Source organism: Mytilus edulis, chromosome 3 (assembly GCF_963676685.1).
Source record: "Mytilus edulis chromosome 3, xbMytEdul2.2, whole genome shotgun sequence".
NCBI lineage: Eukaryota > Metazoa > Mollusca > Bivalvia > Mytilida > Mytilidae > Mytilus > Mytilus edulis.
The window spans coordinates 52,225,224-52,244,641 of record NC_092346.1 but is presented as its reverse complement, the minus strand read 5'-3'; the positions used below and the strand labels follow the sequence as shown (position 1 = coordinate 52,244,641).

At 32.7% G+C, this 19,418-nt stretch overlaps 1 protein-coding gene across 1 annotated transcript; it reads left to right on the top strand.

Annotated features, from left to right (window-relative positions):
• The first annotated feature begins 330 nt into the window (after window positions 1-330).
• On the top strand, window positions 331-18,562 carry LOC139516785 (uncharacterized protein MCAP_0864-like). Its single transcript, XM_071307089.1, has 4 exons — window positions 331-904; window positions 15,100-15,238; window positions 15,620-15,729; window positions 16,699-18,562. Exons 1-4 carry the CDS (start codon window positions 770-772, stop codon window positions 18,043-18,045), a joined length of 1,731 nt encoding a protein of 576 aa, XP_071163190.1. The 5' UTR covers window positions 331-769; the 3' UTR covers window positions 18,046-18,562.
• The last annotated feature ends 856 nt before the right edge of the window (window positions 18,563-19,418 follow it).

Genomic DNA, 19,418 nt, shown 5'->3' with positions numbered 1-19,418 from the left:
ATCGTACAGATATAATTAAATAGTAGTGTATAGAACCAAAGACATATAATACAAGTCTTTAATAGAACTAAGTGTTTATTTAAGTTATCTTATTGAAAAAGGAATTGTAATTCGGAAAAGTCGTCACAGAAATAGTTCATTTACGAGACATATATGGTATCTTTTAAAAAAAACTAACCGCTTATCATTTGTATATCAAACACATATACTATATTCGTTCGTGATATGCTAAATGGAAGTTCCCTGACTCATACATCAAATATTTTGAATAAGTGAAAATATGTACAACGCTCAATACCCGGATTTTAGAAGGAAAACAGATTCAGTTGATTAAAGACTTTTTGGTTTCACCCTAATATGTAGGATCGATTTGTTTGGTTGTCCCCCTACCTACATACAAGAACTTTAAAGGATTATGTGTATTACTATTGGATAAAAATCACACCTAAGTCCAACATAAGTATTAATATTTTCAGAGGTCATAAACTTAGATAAATCGAGTATTTAATTCTCCTGTTTATTGTCACCGAACAATTCAAACATGGACCGTGAAAGATAAATTCATGCTGACTTCATTCATTTAAACATATTTAAATTTCAGTTCTGATGGTAGATAGTTGTATATTAGAAAATAATGACACGGATAAATAAAGTGCTTCGATCCTGTCAACAATGACAACTCATACATTTCATATCAATTTTTCGAATCAATAAAATATTTTCGGGTATTTGAATTCAAAGTGGTTAGTTATCAAGAGAAGCGCTAACCATGAATACCCAACAGCGAGAGGTATTAAGTGTTCATAGAAACTTTTTACTGAAAAATGTTATTTGGACTTCTGAGCTTGCTAATAAATTAACAGCAGAAGGTTTAGTGACTGAATCCGTAATACGAGGAATTCAGGTAAGTTATAATGCTTATTTAAACTATTGAAATTTAATGAATATCTGTTAATACTTTTACCTTAATTGATGAGCAAATACTAAACCAATATAATATAGAAAAGATAAGTATAACATTCTATCGTCAAACATTACAAGCTTTTCGATAAAGATTATATCATGTGAAATGAATATGAATATATTTGTTATTGTACCTTTCCTTATATTGAGATTTTTATGTGCTAGCTTACACGGAACCGTTTTCAAGACGACACGCGGCCCTACTTGTGCAATTATTCTAACTGATATACTTACTCAAAGATATCACGTGCTTGACGAAGAAGCAGCAAATGTAAATTTTAAAACTTTTCGGTTCCATTGTGGAATCGATTGAATAAAAAAAAACCAAAAACGAAATATATACAATATGACACAAAAAAGCAGCAAACAAATGATGGAAATTAGTTCGAAGTGAATATCTTTAGAAAATTTAAAATTTCATTTTCCCCTTAGACCAACTTGAATGAAAAACAGTATATATGTTGCATTTTCTATTTGAAATCTTCCTCTCTAAATAAGTAAAATTTCTAGGTTTCAATTCCCGTTTCAAACTCATATCAAAAGGTTGCTTATATGATATAAATGTCAAAGTTCTCACTAAAGTAAAGATTTACTGCACATATATATTGAAAATTGTGACTGTAAATCATTTTACTGTCTTATATGAAGTTTAGTCTTTAGTTTGGGTCATATTTAAAACATAAGCTTCTTTTCAATATTTAAATTTGTTTGATATTTCTTCTTTGTTCAGTTTATGTAATTCAATACAAAGACGTATATACCTATGTAGATTAGATTTAACCCCGACTTATTAAATATTTTCATCAAATAAATCAAAATTTAAGACTATAACTTTTTGAAATTAGATGCATAAGAGTTTCAATTATTCGTGTGCGAAATTTTACTGGCTGTATCTCCTAGTAATATGAAAGGGACATATCATCTAAATGCCAAAGGAAAGTTTGAATTATAATCAGACATTTATATATCTTGAAAGTATGTATTTATCACATAATACATACTCAATAAACACTTACGGTAACTTTTGATATATACCAGGCTGTAAATAAGGATGATAAAGCCATTTTTACAATTATTTTAATGCATGACAAGTATGTCTAAAGCCTTCCTACAGACATGGAAAATTTATATGGTATTGTGAGATTAAAATTATTTTTGATGAATTAATATCACTCTTTAAGTATAAAATAGAACGGGACAATATTTTGCCCCCTCTCAAGCTAAAAGAAAATAGAATTAACATTTGTAAAAGAAAGGTATTTCTTATTCTATTTTTTTCTTTTATTACGAAAATGAAAACCAAATTTGAAAACGATCAATTGATAATGTGAAAAGACCAAACCAATTGAATGCAGATAGCACTAGCAGATGTAATATAAGAAAGTTTCGACAGTCTAAAACCACCCCTGCATCATAGACAGATTTGTTTTCACTATTTCAGTTATTGGCAACGCATTGTCGTTATTTTTTTCGCATTTTATTTTAACGATTCTCATTTTCAAAAAAAACTGAAATTTTTGATACCAACTATTTTCAATTTTTAAGACTGAATAACGTATGGAAGAAAATTCTTCGTTTTATTCGGTCGGATGCAAAATTTGGTCTCCATCGAAAATACTAAATTTGATTTAGTTCCAACAACAACTCTATAGGTTGAATACGGTCAAAATACAAGGCATGCCAGACTACTTTTATATTTAGCTGCCATGGACGTTTAATTGATATATATATATAAGTACGTCTGAGTCAGTGACAACTCTACAACAGATGTATCCATCGGATCGCCATCAATGATGGTGATACATGGCTGTGTACATAATGTATATACAACTCGTCTAAACATCGACCCAACAATGTTAGATTTCGCAAATTTACAGATCTAACATTGTTGGGTTGATGCATTGGGACACAAAAAGCTAAAAAAGTTACCCCTTTTCCGGCATTTGGATAACTATTTTAACTTGGGTGGTGATTATCTTTTTGGTTTAATCACATCATTCTTTATCTCAATACAAATATAATTGCAATTTGAATTTTAAGTGGTGTTACTACACCCGTAATATGATAATTTCTTTTGTGAATTTGATACTTCAGTTTATTTTCTTGATTGAGTCTAAGAATGACGTCAAATAGGTATATTTTTTAAATGACATCATAAAAATTGACAGGTATGAAACATGTGCGAACAACCTACGAAGTACTTTAATTGCAACACTTAAGGTATTTAATTGTATACTTACTTTTTTAACCAAACAAACTGTCACTTTCTGTTTGATATGTCAACGAATTGAGGATTGTAAAATACAAATGACGTGAATTTTGTTTTGTTTCTTTAAAACTTTAGTCTGAACTTTTTAGTCATGCAGCCATCCTCTATAGTATGACGATTTGCACCCGGCTTCAAAATAAAATCAGCCGACTTGTTATGTTTCCGAGGTCTTTTCAGGTAAAAATGTGTGCTGCCTGAGTTGGAAGCTGATCTATTTGCTCATCATATTAAATCATTGTCTCAGATGGGGTTAAAACTTGGCTCACTGACTATATTGAAAAGGCCTTATGTTGAGCTCAAACCTTTGTATTTTTAAATGGATGTTTCCCTGTGTTTTATTTATAGCAATCCTAAGAATCCTAGGAATGCTAATTCTTTATGATTTTCAGTAGGATTGATTGATTGATTGATTGATTGGTTGATTGATTGGTTGGGCTTTATGTCCGGAAGCAAATATTTTATGCATATCCAGGAGGAAAATAATTAATTTGATAGTAGCTGTCTTATTGATAATATGTTTTGTATTTTTTAAAGATTTCACATATTGTGCTTATCCTGTTAATTTAATAATCTTTTTGTTTGTATCAGGGCGATTCTGAGCATAATATATTATACAATAAGACACCTCACCTTTGTTGATGACTGTATATAGAGCTCAAGATATAAAAATGATAATGTGTACGAATACTACTCATCACGTTTTATTCATAACAGTAAATTGAAAAGGTTTGATCTTCACCGTAAGTTAACCTTGATAAAGATCAGAAATTTCAGACTGCAAATGTATGGTAGACATTTTATCTTGCAAAAAAGCTAGCTACTGATCCTTCAGATAACTATTGCAAGAGCTATCTACTGTGCATAGAGTGTGTCACTTTCCCTACATGAGGTATCAAATCCGACCGACGGGGGAGGGGGGGGGGGGGCTTTTTTTTAAATATAATTTTCAGCGATACACGGACAGCCCTCACCGACCGAGCAAGGGCTGTATAGCCAGTCAAGGTCGTTAAAAACTTCCATTTGTTGACAGCCCTCAGACATCGGACACCTTTAGGGGAAAAAACTAAATTGTGAGGATAAAATATCTTATAAATCAGTTTTATATTTCGTTTTGTGTTGCAACATACTCTGGTAAATAGGAAAGCATTCAGATTCAAACTCGATAACCACAGAATTCAAAAGCGGCGTGAAAACATTATAATCAAACATAATTGTAACAATTGCAACACATTCTTATCTAATTAGTAGAGCATATACAATATATGACTTTCCGTCTCAAGTATAATTCAATTAAAATTATAGTTTATTAATATCAGTTTTAGTGTTTCCAATGACTACGATATTTGTTTTATTTAACACAATGCACTATAAAAGGCTTTTAAAACGAAATGTTTCTAAATCCATACATGTACAATAAAAACAATTTATATCGGAAGTTGCCAAGTTTTAGAGAAAGTTAGCTTTTAGATGGTCATACGATTTACTGCTAATACCGTACTTGATGACTGAAAATCATTAATGAAATAAAAGTTCTTCAAAAGAGCAAATGGTATGTCGATATTTTCTGAATTAAATATCAATTTAAAATTCAAACGACCTTTTTTCATTCTGGTTTGCTCGTCTACGTAAAATCAATTCCTGCTTATTGTAGGATTAATTGTGAATATTAGTTTAATAATTTCTTTTTTATTCAAGTGTTATTGAAATCGTACTTGATGAGTTGTTGTGAATAATCAAACCATTATGTTTTACGACCAGTCTTTTATTTTTCAAATAAAGTTTAAGAAAGGCACGTATTTGGACAGTGTCACGATCTTTGTACATTAAAGAACCAAAACGATATATTATATGACTATTGTGTCAATAACTTATAGTCCTATGCATATCCCCCTAGGCAGTCCTAAAGTTCTTTAATTTGTTGAATCAGAGAGGGACTTTCTGTTTTGAATTTTCCTCGGAGTTCAGTATATTTTACTTTTGACAAAAATTACTGGCAGTTACTATGTACCCGATTTTTGTAATATGCTTTTCGTTGAATCGAACTACTTCTTTTCACAGTGATGATATCTTTGTGGATTTGAGTCATGACTACCATACTTTCACGCATGTTTAAAGTGCTGTTTGGTTGTGTTTTAAATGTTCCAGTAGATTATGTGATTTATGGAGTTTTGTTTATAAATATCCTGTCAGTCTCTTTCTATCCCGATCACTATTAATTTATTGATTGTGATGTTGTCAAGCAGTGATGTCATTTAAGCAATACATTATAACATTGTCATATAAGCGGGAGGTTTGGTTAGCCATAAAACCAGGACCAACCCTTCTTTTCCGAAAATGTCATGTCCAAATAAAGGCAACAGTAGTATACCGCTGTTCAAAACTCATAAATCCAGGGACAAAAAACAAAATCGGGGTAACAAACTAAATCCGAGGGAAACGCATTAAATATAAGAGGAGAACAAAGACATAACACCGAAACGTAACACACACAGAAACAGAAACAAAGTCAGGAATATTGCAGTTGTTATCAAATAGTTAGTTCCCATGAGTGTTGGCATTTGTTTTTGCTGCACTTCAGTGTTTCTGTTGTTCCTTTGTTTTCATCTTATATGTTCCACTCGGTTTTATTTTTTTCACGCGGACATGTTTTCTCTTAATCGATTTATAACTTTTGTACAGCGGTATACTACTGTTGCCTTTTTTATGGGTTTTTATTACATAAATAAATTCTATACACATTTTGACTCTCCTGCAACGTTTTGCATGCAGTGTTTGGTTGTTAATAGATGACCACTTATTTGACGCACAGTTTAGTTCTGTTTACTTCTTGACATCTCTGTTGTATTTTCATTCTAACGGTGAATTATATCTAGTGTTACGTAATTACTTGTTAGTTCAACTAAAAATGTTGAAAACGACGAGAAAATTATATTTCAATTAAAAAGATACTGCCATTATACAATGTAAAACTTTAATCCAGTGCTTCATTTCGACTTGTTAAAATTTTAAAACTTGAATTTCAAACACAGCACTTGTTCATTTCTGCATGTCTAAAAATTTGAATTTATAATTCGAAAGGTTTATACCGTGATATAGACCATATAATTCATTTAACAAATTTCAAAAGGAACATACTTTGGTTCCTGTAGTTTTTGCTTATTACTTGATTATATTACACGGTTCATCAATTTTAAAATGCATAAAATTTAAATTCCAAACAGTTTTAAACGATTGAAATTGTTACAAATTTAAATATTGACGGTAAATTGCTTTAAGTAATCCCGATAAATATGTTTTACCAAAGAGTTTACTTTCGTTACATTCTTGTTTTGCCAAGATGTTATATAAAATCAATATTTCATATTATACAAACACTTCCTTAATCGTACCAGAAGATCCCAAACTACTGAAGTAGTCAAAATGAATTGTAATTTCATTAAGTGAATAACTAGGACTTGTTGTTATAGTCCCAGGTGCAAAACCAATGCTCCATAATAATGATTTGAAAATTTCAAAGTAACTAACGAAACCAAAATCATTTGTCTCATTTAATCTAATACTCTTTCCTCAGTAGTTTCTTTCTGAACTTCTTTCTATATGTTTGACAGTGAAAAGTCATTAATATATGATATTGATAAGTCTCTTCAATATATACATGAGGTCCTGTAACTATTATTTGCCTTATCAGGACAATATACTTCCATTGACCTGGATTATAAATTCCAAATTTAAATATTTAGTTAAGTGATTTAAACGGGTACAGAAAAGTAATTCTTGAATTGTTAACACTACAAAAACCACAAAACTTAATCTTGATATTTTGTGAAAATGAAAATATTTTTATCATTGCCAAGAATCAGAGATCTCACCCAAGACATACGAGGTTTAGAAACTACCAAATATAGATTTATTATTATTTTAAACTGTTCTTAAAGTATCGGATTTATTTTGGACTAAGTACGTTAGGTACATATATATGAATTAGTTAAGATATTTGATTTCTTTTTAATTGAACACTTCGTAATCTTCTAGATTATGATACGTTGTTATCGTCGTTGAACCAGTTCTGACAGTTTATTTCTGAAGGCACAATGTTTTACTTTAACATTTTTTAGCTCACCTGGCCTAAAAGGCCAAGTGAGCTTTGCTCATCACTTGGCGTCCGGCGTCCGTCGTCGTCGTCGTTAACTTTTACAAAAATCTTCTCCTCTGAAACTACTGGGCCAAATTAAACCAAACTTGGCCACAATCATCATTGGGGTATCTAGTTTAAAAAATGTGTCCGGTGACCTGGCCAACCATCCAAGATGGCCGCCATGGCTAAAAATAGAACATAGGGGTAAAATGCAGTTTTTGGCTTATAACTCAAAAACCAAAGCATTTAGAGCAAATCTGAATTGTTAAACAGGTGAAGATCTATCTGCCCTGAAATTTTCAGATGAATCGGATAACCTGTTGTTGGGTTGCTGCCCCTGAATTAGTAATTTTAAGGAAATTTTGCTGTTTTTTGGTTATTATCTTGAATATTATTATAGATAGAGATAAACAGTACACAGCAATAATGTTCAGCAAAGGAAGATTTACAAATAAGGCAACATGACTGAAACGGTCAGTTGACCCCTTTATGAGTTATTGCCCTTTATAGTCAATTTTTAACCATTTTTCGTAATTCTTAGTAATATTTTACAAAAATCTTCTCCTCTGAAACTACTTGGTAAAATTAATCCAAACTAAGCCACAATCATCTTTTGGGTTAGTAGTTTGAAAAATGTGTCCGGTGACCCGGCCATCAAACCAAGATGGCCGCCATGGCTTAAAATAGAACATGGGGTAAAATGCAGTTTTTGGCTTATAACTCAAAACACAAAGCATTTAGAGCAAATCTGACATGAAGTAAAATTGTTTATCATTTCAAGATCTATCTGCCCTGAAATTTTCAGATGAATCGGACAACCCGTTGTTGGGTTGCTGGCCCTGAATTAGTAGTTTTAAGGAAATTTTGCTCTTTTTGGTTATTATCTTGAATATTATTATAGATAGAGATAAACTATAAACAGCAATAATGTTCAGCAAAGTAAGATTTACAAATAAGTCAACATGACTGAAATGGTCAGTTGACCCCTTTAGGAGTTATTGCCCTTTATAGTCAATTTTTAACCATTTTTCGTAAATCTTAGTAATCTTTTACAAAAATCTTCTCCTCTGAAACTACTTGGCCAAATTAATCCAAACTTGGCCACAATCATCTTTTGGGTTAGTAGTTTGAAAAATGTGTCCAGTGACCCGGCCATCCAACCAAGATGGCCGCCATGGCTAAAAATAGAACATGGGGTAAAATGCAGTTTTTGGCTTATAACTCAAAACCCAAAGCATTTAGAGCAAATCTGACTTGAGTAAAATTGTTTATCAGGTCAACATTTATCTGCTCTGAAATTTTTAGATGAATCGGATAATCGCTTGTTAGGTTGCTGCCCCTGAATTGGTAATTTTGAGGAAATTTTGCTGTTTTTTGTTATTATCTTGAATATTATTGAAGATAGAGATACACTGTAAACAGCAATAATGTACAGCAAAGTAAGAACTAAAAATAAGTCAGTACGACCAAAATAGTCAATTGACCCCCTAAGGAGTTTTTGAATATTTTCAATAACATTTTCCACAGAAAGTACTGTTATAGATAGAGATACTTGTAAGCAGCAAGAATGTTTAGTAAAGTAAGATCTACAAACACATCACCATCACCAAAACACAATTTTGTCATGAATCCATCTGTGTCCATTGTTTAATATTCACATAGACCAAGGTGAGCGACACAGGCTCCTTAGAGCCTCTAGTTTATGATTTTACCTTTCTTTGGCTTTACAAACAATTTGCTTGGAGTATTTCCAAGAACTATAATTATGGAAACCGTCATAACTTAAGTACAGTATATTTTTAATCATCGTTTCAATCTTTGGTTTTAATACCAACTAAGAATCTTACAACAAAATAAGAGTATACTTTAATACTAGATAGGTTAGAATGAAATTCATACTGATCAAACTGAAGTACATAGTATTACGCTCTTCAGTAACGATTATAATGTATAAAATGTAGTATGAAGATCAAGTTATTATCAATTTAGAATTCAGTTTTCAATAATAATTCTGATTATGCAAACGAAATTAACTGTCAAAATCTTTAATTTTTTGCAGACTTTTCTCTTTCGGTGCTTACTAAACTCAAATGTGAGATATATACTCAATATGATATGTATCGTTTGAATGTTGCTCCATAGAAATGGAAAGTTCACGAAGGGAAATTCATATAATTCTTGTTTGTAGAAAAGTTGAGGTCTTATTTTATCCTCGATAAAATCAGATAGTTTTGCCATGATTTAGGACAGGGTTTTTGAGCGATTTGACCATAAGTTATTGAAAAGCATTATACATGTACTATACCCGATTTCATTAAACGCATCTTTGTGAAGACAATAATACTAGCCTCTGTAAAATATGCGTCAAAGATAATAGAGAGGTACTTTTCTACCTGTTGAACATCTATTAAAGAGGAGAAACCATCCTCAACTTCGTACTTTATTTTGGCCTTTTAACTTTTTTTAGATTTGAAGGTCACTTTGTAGACGAAACGCGCGTCTGGCTAAAATCAAAACTAGAGGCTCACCTTGGTCTATGTGCATATTAAACATTGGACACAGATGGATTAACGACAAAATTGTGTTTTGGTGATGGTGATATGTTTGTAGATCTTACTTTACTGAACATTCTTGATTCTTACAATTACCTCTATTTATAATGAACTTCCAGGTTAGGGGGAGGGTTGGGATCCCGCTAACATGTTTAATCCCCGCCACATTATTTATGTGTGTGCTTGTCCCAAGTCAGGAGCCTGTAATTTGGTGGTTGTTGTTCGTTTATGTGTTACATATTTGTTTTTCGTTCATTTTTTTACATAAATAAGGCCGTTAGTTTTCTCGTTTGAATTGTTTTACATTGTCTTATCGGGACCTTTTATAGCTGACTATGCGGTATGGGCTTTGCTTATTGTTGAAGGCCGTAAGGTGAACTATAGTTGTTAATGTCTGTGTCATTTTGGTCTTGTGTGGATAGTTGTCTAATTGGCAATCATACCACATCTTCTTTTTTTATATTGGCCCATTAGTTATAGAGGAAAAATTTTGTTATGCCCGCGTCACACTGTCCCGATTTTAATATACGATGGACACCCGAATGCTAAAATTGTAAGTTCGTACGAAGTTTGTCCCGATCTCGTTAAAATACCAAAAAGTGACCGAAGCAAGTACGATGAATAACGAAGTCTATACGATGGTGCCGAAATTGTATACGATAGCAAAAGATGGACATACGAAGGTTAACCGAAGACGGGTTTTTAAGCTTCATATCTCAGCCGTAGCCTACACGATGGATCACGAAGGCTACACGATAGATTACGAAGGCTACACGATGGATTACGATGATGGCACGATGGCCATACGATGTCTAAAAAATACGAACAGAATTTCGACAACATATCGTTTCTGTACAAGTCTGCCATGCATGGCGGGTAATCGATCTTTTTGTCTAATTCTTATAAAACTTAGTTTATTATCCCCTCGCCTACTACATGTAAGTTGCGTGTAGATAAAATTGTTATGGACACTCTAGAACCAAAATGCTCAAAACTTGGTATGGTGTTACTCGTTAAGAATATCTTAAGCGCTATTGACTTTAAAGTTCAAAGGTCAAGGTCACAATGGCAGTTGTAATACAAGGCAATATCACTATTGTGGACACTCTAAAACCAACATGCTTCAAAAGATTTTAACCACATTTGGTATATTGTTCCTCCTTGTAATGATCTGACATTTTTTACGTTCAAGGCCAAAGGTCAAGGTCATGCAGATGGACCTGTTTTTTCTCCTTGAAATAGCATAAATACACAGGAAATTGGTTGCTCATTTTTTTACCTGCTGGTTCTAAAGACAATATTAAAGGTATTTCCAGTTACTAAATGTTTTGGTTGATTTCTAAAAAAATAGTTTATGTATCAAATATGCATATTCAATTTACCATTTTCTGCATGTGTCATATACAAATATAGTGTCCATATTTGTCCCCAATATGTTACATACGAGGGGATGCCACGCTCGGCATTGCCTTGTTTGAACTGTAAAATGTGTGCACTAGTCTGAATAATCAACCATAATTATGCCCATGTTTACTGATCTATCTTAATAAAGGTAAGGTAATGGGTTCGTTGATCCCTTTTATTCAAAAAGAGCTCTTTCCAGGAGAATATCACAATAATATAGACAAAAGGAAGGATGTGGGGAAAGCAACAAAGGCGGCAAAATATGACATATAGAAAACAAAATGGTTATGGAGTAAACATTCGTGTGACAACAACTCAGACGATACATAAAAAATCAGAATAATGAATAAAAAGTTGGTTTCCCTATATACGTGTACCTGCAGTGTTGGTGTACGAGGCGGGTTTATTTAAAGGAACCCCAGCATGTAATGATATGAAACAATCCAGATGGAAAAGGCCTGAACATATCGCTCTTATCATAACTAACGTTTTTGTCTTTTCGTGTTGTTGTTGTGAATAGAAGAAATTGAATATGTTCCGACATTGTCTAATATAAATTAAAAACTCTAAATTCTTTGTCACCTTTAATTATGTTACTTGATATAAAAAATTGACAAAAAATAATATTTTACTTGTAAAAGTAAATCCTGAGCCTGTAATAGCTGCTCTTTTTGTTCCATTTGAATTAATAGAAACAACGCTGTCGCCTTTCTTGTTCTCATAGAATCATATGATATGAGCTCCATGTTTTGTGAACGTCTTTCTTAACTGTCGTATTGGACTGACCAGTGCATATCGCGCATGGCACTTTAAATGTATTTAAGCGCGAAAATTAACTTACATTTAGCTGGATTTATTGCCGTCGTAGTTCCATCTTGTCGCCTTCGTACTTTTATTCGATGGCAACACGACGGGATAACGAGGTCTTCACGAAGTCGTGTTGCCATCGTAAGACCTTCGGGTACCTTCGTGATTCATTCGTGTAGACATCGTAATGTCAAAACTGCCCGATGGAATCGATTGAAACACGAATGCAATACGATGTGCAAAGATGCATTCCCGGTGACATTACGATATTGAGGATGGTGATACGAACTCAATACGAACCCTCAACATCGGGCGCACCTTCGGGGATTTTTTAACATGTTAAAAAATTTAGAACCCTTCCCGAAGTTGTCCCCGAAGGCTAGAAAAAGTGGCCGATGGTTAAAGATGGTTAAAGATGGCACTACGAATAGCCCGATCTGGATACGATCAGCCCTGATTTTGAAAATTTCCATTATCGTGTTGCCATCGGCGTAAAAATCGGGACAGTGTGACGCGGGCATTAAGATTTACAAAAATTTACAAAATTGATGACAAATATTAAAAAATGACTATAAAGGGCAATAACTCCTTAAGGGCTCAACTGACCATTTTGGTCAGGTTGACTTATTTGTGGATCTTACTTTGCTGAACATTATTGCTGTTTACAGTTTATCTCTATCTATAATAATATTCAAGATAATAACCAAAAACAGCAAAATTTCCTTAAAAATTACCAATTCAGGGGCAGCAACCCAACAACCTGTTGGCGGATTCATCTGAAAATTTCAGGGCAGATCGATCTTGACTTGCACAACAATTCAACCTTGTCTGAATTGCTCTTTATGCTTTGGTTTCAGAGTTATAAGCCAAAATCTACACTTTACCCCTATGTACTATTTTTAGCCATGGCGGCCATCTTGGTTGGTTGGCTGCCTCACACCACATATTTTTTTTTAAACTAGATACCTCAATGATGATTGTGGCCAAGTATGGCTAAATTTGGCCCAGTAGTTTTAGGGAAGAAGATTTTGTAAACGATAACAAAAATTTACGAAAAGTTGGTAAAAAATTACTATAAAGTGCAATAACTCCTTAAGGGGTCAATTGATCATTTTGGTCATGTTGACTTATTTGTAGATCTTACTTTGCTGAACATTATTTATGTTTACAGTTTATCTCTATCTATAATAATATTCAAGATAATAGCCAAAAAAACCGGCATAGTTTCCTTAAAATTGCAATTAAGGGGCAGCAACCCAACAACCGGTTGTCCGATTCGTCTGAAAAATTCAGGGCAGATAGATCTTGACCTGATAAACAATTTTACCCCGTCAGATTTATAAGCCGAAATCTACACTTTACCCCTATGTTATAATTTTAGCCATGGCGGCCATCTTGGTTGGTTGGCCGGATCACGCCACACATTTTTTAAAACTAGATACCCCAATGATGATTGTGGCCATGTTTTGTTAAATTCGGCCCAGTAGTTTCAGAGCAGAAGATTTTTGTAAAAGTTAACGACGACGGACGACGACGGACGCATGACGCAAAGTGATGAGAAAAGCTCACTTGGCTCTATCGTCAACTCATCATTATATTTACAAATCTTGAAAGTATACAAATGCAAAGTTCCAAACTGATGTCTGACTGTCAGTTTAACTCAAACAATCCCAAATTGGGACTTTAATGGACATTTAATATCTATTAAATATCTCTACCATCGAGGTATTTTACATTTAATTCTACTATTCCTTTGTAATGTCTTGTTCTTCTTCCTTTACACGTTTAAAATTGTGTTTACGTATATTTTATCAGAACGCTTTGATTGATCGATTCGTATAAAAGATCATTTATAGCTTAAATATGTGAATTTAATATATCGATATGAAACTGATGTCTTTAATGTTGTAAGTTTTCTGACGTATTAGATAAACATGTTTTAAGAAACTTTTGAATTACCAGTATATAAAATATTTTCTAAATAAAAAAAGGACATTAAATTGTTTTCGTGTACTTTAAAATGGATTTAATTCATTTTACAACGAGAATTTAAAAGATTTAAAGAAATACCCATTTTAAGGCAATTACATATTTAATTTATCATACATATGATTTATGAAAACATGTCCATTCCGACTACAATATTGACAATGAAAAGTATATCGAAATTCTATCCATTTAAAATATATTGACAGTTGGTAAGCGGATGTTTTAATTTATCGATATACGCCAACGTCTGATTAAAAGCAAACTAAGTATTCATATTTCTTTTATACCTTTTAATAATTGATGCCACGAGTAAAGTGTAGCTACTTGTTGAGATTCAAATGAACAAAAAAGCAATAATTAAACACGTTGCTTACACAATTATCTTGGTGACTGTTATTTAAGGTCGTTATTTTGTGTTATCAGTGGTTTAATTCGTGTAAAGCTGAATGAATGATCACAGAAAAAAGTGTCATAACTTAAGTAAAGCCATATAATTTGCGTCTATAAAATTATCCTTATGATTAACGTTTATAGTAACCTACAACTTACATTTTCGTAAGGGGGAAAAGGGGGTGGGGGCACTTTAATTTATACGATAGGCAAGAAGATCCGTTCGTCATTTTACATACCGTGCAGCTTCTGCATGGCATTTTCTTTGTAAAATAAATTAGCTACTAGTATTAAGATTTGAATAGTATGTCTCTATTCGATGGACGATGATATTCGTTTGCTACAAGAGTAAAGTAATAGATTTCGGAGTATAACACCAATATCTCGTGTATATTTGTTCTTTGCAAGACACTTGTGACATTGAATGTCAGTGTTTCAATCTTTAAGTTGCTGTTATTTTATTTTTAACTCGTATAGCTTGATAATGACAATTATGATGTAGCGTATGTACTTGGATGGATAATTGTCTCGATGAAACTCATACCAAGTCTTCTATCTGTTGAGTAATTCGTTATTTCCTTTTGTTTTAGAATGCCAAAACACAAGAGGAGAAAGTCTCCAAAATACTGGAGTTTGTTATTATGCGAGGACCCGAGGGTTACCGAAAATTCAGTGATATACTGCATGCAACAGGTCACACATTCCTCGCTGATTTTATGAGAGAAGAAGGTAAAATACATTTATTTTTTCAAATATTTCCTTCGTACATTTCATTTTCATTTGGTTGTTATGTTTTTTAGTAATATTAGTGTTTTTAAATTTGCGAAAACCAGACAAATGCAGTCTTACGAGTTTTCATAAAAAAAACCAGCACATATTCTTTGAAATAAGGAATACTTGGTGGGTTTTTTTTACCACTGAATAAGAATTCATGTGCTGACAAGGAAGAAAATACGTAGAAATAGATGATCAGATCGTTAACTTTAAATTTGGAAAAGAAAATCTGTAATATGCTGTTTCAACGTAGGATTGTTTATTTTGATTGGTGCAATGTTTTTGTGAAATCACATTCGTCATTTATTTTAAAACATTGTAAATCTTTATTTGTAGATATCATTCAGAAGAAATTAAACACCGAAGAAATGTACAAAACAATGCCTTTCCTGAATCGTTTAAAAGATAACGAGAAAATGGAATTGGATAAATACTTCATAGATAAGGTGAGGAAGTTCTACAGAAATACATGTTGAAGAACTGGATACCTACTTCATCTTTAAAGAAATGAAGTTATTACACTCCCCTACCCCAAAATTAGAAAACATAATACTTGAATAAATCTTATTTTTACACATCCACTGTGTGAGCCATGTAAACTTACATATAGTTACATTATACTGCCATAATTGGTTTTGATTAACTTTGGGTTTCTTTTCTGACATTTAAATGCGAATTTGTCTAAGGCATAAGTCATTACCTATATTTTTTGCATCAAACAGCATTGAATTAAAAATACCATGTAAAACCGTATGCACATGGTATCAGAAATCAATGAAATCAGTCAATCTTTCAACAGTAGTGAAGAATTGGAAGTTTTCACTGGTAATGGAAAATAAAATAAGAAAAATACCGAATTCCAAGGAAAATTCAAAACAGAAATTCTGTAATCAAATCATAAGCTCAAACACATCAAACGAACGTCATATTCCTGAAACACGCGTATGGCGTATATACTAAATTTAGTCCTGGTATCTATCATGAGTTTATTTACAACCACTGGGTCGATGCCACTGCTGGTGGAGATTTATTTCCCCGAGGGTATCACAAGCCCAGTAGTCAGCACTTTTTGTGCTGACATGAATTGTCATTGATATGGTTATATTTATAAATTTACGGTTTACAAATTTTAGAATTTTTGAAATACTAAGGCTTTTCTACCTCAGGCATATATTACCTTAGCTGTATTTGGCAAAACTTTTAGGAATTTTGGTTCTCAATGCTCTTCAACTTCGTACTTTATTTGGTCTTTTAAACTTTTTTGGATTCGAGCGTCACTGATGAGTCTTTTGTAGACGAAACGCGCGTATGGCGTATATACTAAATTTAGTCCTGGTATCTATGATGAGTTTATTTATCTGCTATGTCCCTTAGTGACCAAATCATCGATATAATATTATCATTTATATTTTCAGTTTCGAAATGAATCTCTACGGCAGGTATGGAAACATGACTTCAGAGAAAAAGAAAAAGCCATTCTAGCTCGTCAACAACAGATTGAAATGTCAGATGAAATCAAAGATCAAACAAAGAAATGGCAAGTTCTCAAAAAAGAATTAGAAGATAAAATCAAATCGAAGGATGAGGAAATCATGTTATTAAATCTTCAAATAAAATCTCTTAATCAAGCAGTTAGAGAAACTGAACAACGACTTAGAGCTGATTTTCAAAAGCAAATGCATTTTAATGAAGCAAATGAAAATCAAATAAAAAGGGTACAAGAAAATGTGGGAGCAGCAGATATGGTTCTAGGTGAAATAAATCAGAAAATGGCACCGTATTTAAAGAAGAAACCTCGAATTTTGACTGACAAAGAACGGAAGGTTCTCGAACATTATAAATACTCTTTCATGTTACCAGATTTTGAAGTTTTCGTCGAGCAGTACCGCGAACTCCTTAACATTAAAATGTTATACGAAGCTCTGAGAGAAGAAAAAGAATATGTATTAACCTATATAATAGGTTATTGCCCAAAAGACCTAGATGAGAAAAGTCTGAAAGAAGAGTTCAAACAATATCTTATAAAAACTGACGAATCCATCACTGACCTGAAGGACAAAGTATCTGAGGCAGAAATGATAATAGAAGGACAAAAGGAACAAGTCGAAAAAATAGGAAAAGATTCAATGGAAAGGAAAAAGTTTCAAATGGGAGCAGGAGTCTGGCAGGGAGCCATCATGAATGTAATGCGAAACCAACTACAAGATCTAAAACGTGATATTCGAATGAAAGAATCGAGAATTCAAATGTGTGAAAAAGATGCGGCGCGGTTAAAGAATATAAATAATGATTTAAAACAGGATCTTCAACGTGTGAAGAGGGATAAACAATCAGTAACCTCAAGTGAGACACGGCATACACTGAGTATAGACGTTAATGGTCGTTTATCCATGAATTCTGATAATAGTGCTGGCTTAGAAACGGCTTTAGATAATTACAGCGATTGCAGGACGGACGTTACTAAAAAGAAACAATCACTTCTTCCACCGATGAACACCAAGGTTATACGGGATGCCGTCAGTCCAACGACTCCACGAAACCTCCCTAAACCGAAACCTTTTACCATGGGCACATCTGAAGCTGCTTCAGGTCGACATCCCATGATGAGCAATGGTTTAGTAACAGCACCTGTCAGACTAGAAAAAAGACATTTAGATCGTTACTCACAAATGCCACATGGATTCGGGGATGTGAAGAAAATGCATTCACAGGGAAAATCGAAATTTGAAAAGTCCTTGCCACCACCGAAAGTTCGCTATTGACGAATCTTTTGATATGGGTTAATAATAATTTCATGTATGCAAAGATCATTAACTGATATCCACATGTCATGCATATATGTATACATGGATATATGTATTAAAGTTGCGTTTTAAATCAAAACAATGGAAACTGTGAAAAATGATACAACAAATAATGTCTCTGGAGTACTTTCTGGGCAAATAGTGTAAATAAACTCATCGTAGATACAGTAAATTTCGTAAAAACAATATTCCAAGCTTATCAAATTTTGACTTTAATTTCTCATTCTTATAAACATTATGAACCAATTTGTAAATCAGATTATTTCTACTTCATTTAGTGCTTTGATAAGGAATAATGGAATTGTTTTCAATAAATGCAAGAAAACAGGATTAGTAGTTGAGGACTGATCAATCGTATTAAAAATTGTTGTGCCAAAAGTTTTAACTATGTATTAATATATATTCAACTACAATAAAATGTATCCTCAAATTATTAAAATACCGTCTTATGGACACTAAAACCATTATGTTTGAATTGTTGATCTTCTTCGTGGTATATGTAATGATTAAACACATAATGTTCTGACTGACCGTAGTGGTCAGTTTTCGAATGAGAAAGAAGGTCATGGTCTTTCCGTGATTAAACACATATTTATACCTTTTAATAAGATCAGATTAGGTTCTGCAAAATAAAGGGAAAATTCACCGCCAATATCATTTAAAACAATAAAGCAGATATATTTTATCCGGATAAACTAAACATAAATGCAATAAAATCACCTTTACATATTGACAGCTTTCATAATAATAATCCTTTTAATAAGATTTTATTAGAAATTAATCTTTGGCACGTTAAATCCTCTTGACGTTTCAGAGTTACACAACCTATTTCGAAATGAAATGCTCTTTAGATTTTTTTCTAATCAGACGATTTTGACACTTCTCAAGAATACATTCAGGGTAACAACTGTTGCAATCTTTACTTTAACCGTCCACAAGAATGAAACCTTCAAAGGGTTTGTCTTTTTGGTTGTGGGATTATAAATACATAACAGCATGCGGTTAGAATATACCATTAACACCCTTCTTTCATTGACAGTGTCAAATAATCCCCTTGTCTGGTTTAGTTTCGACTTCAGTTGTTTTTCCTTATAACCGAGCTTAAAAAGTTGTTTTGTAATGATCACATTGTTGGTAAATACAAACAACAGTAGTGTACCGCTGTATAATGGTTCACCCTGTATGATATTAACATACATGCATCCGCGTAACGGAAAGAAAGAAAAAGATGAAAAAAGGAATGGGAAAATTTCAATGCTAAGATTTGTCCTATAGCCTAGTGTGAAGTGTGAAGTCGTCAATCAATGTTTATTTCAATAAAATTGACCTAA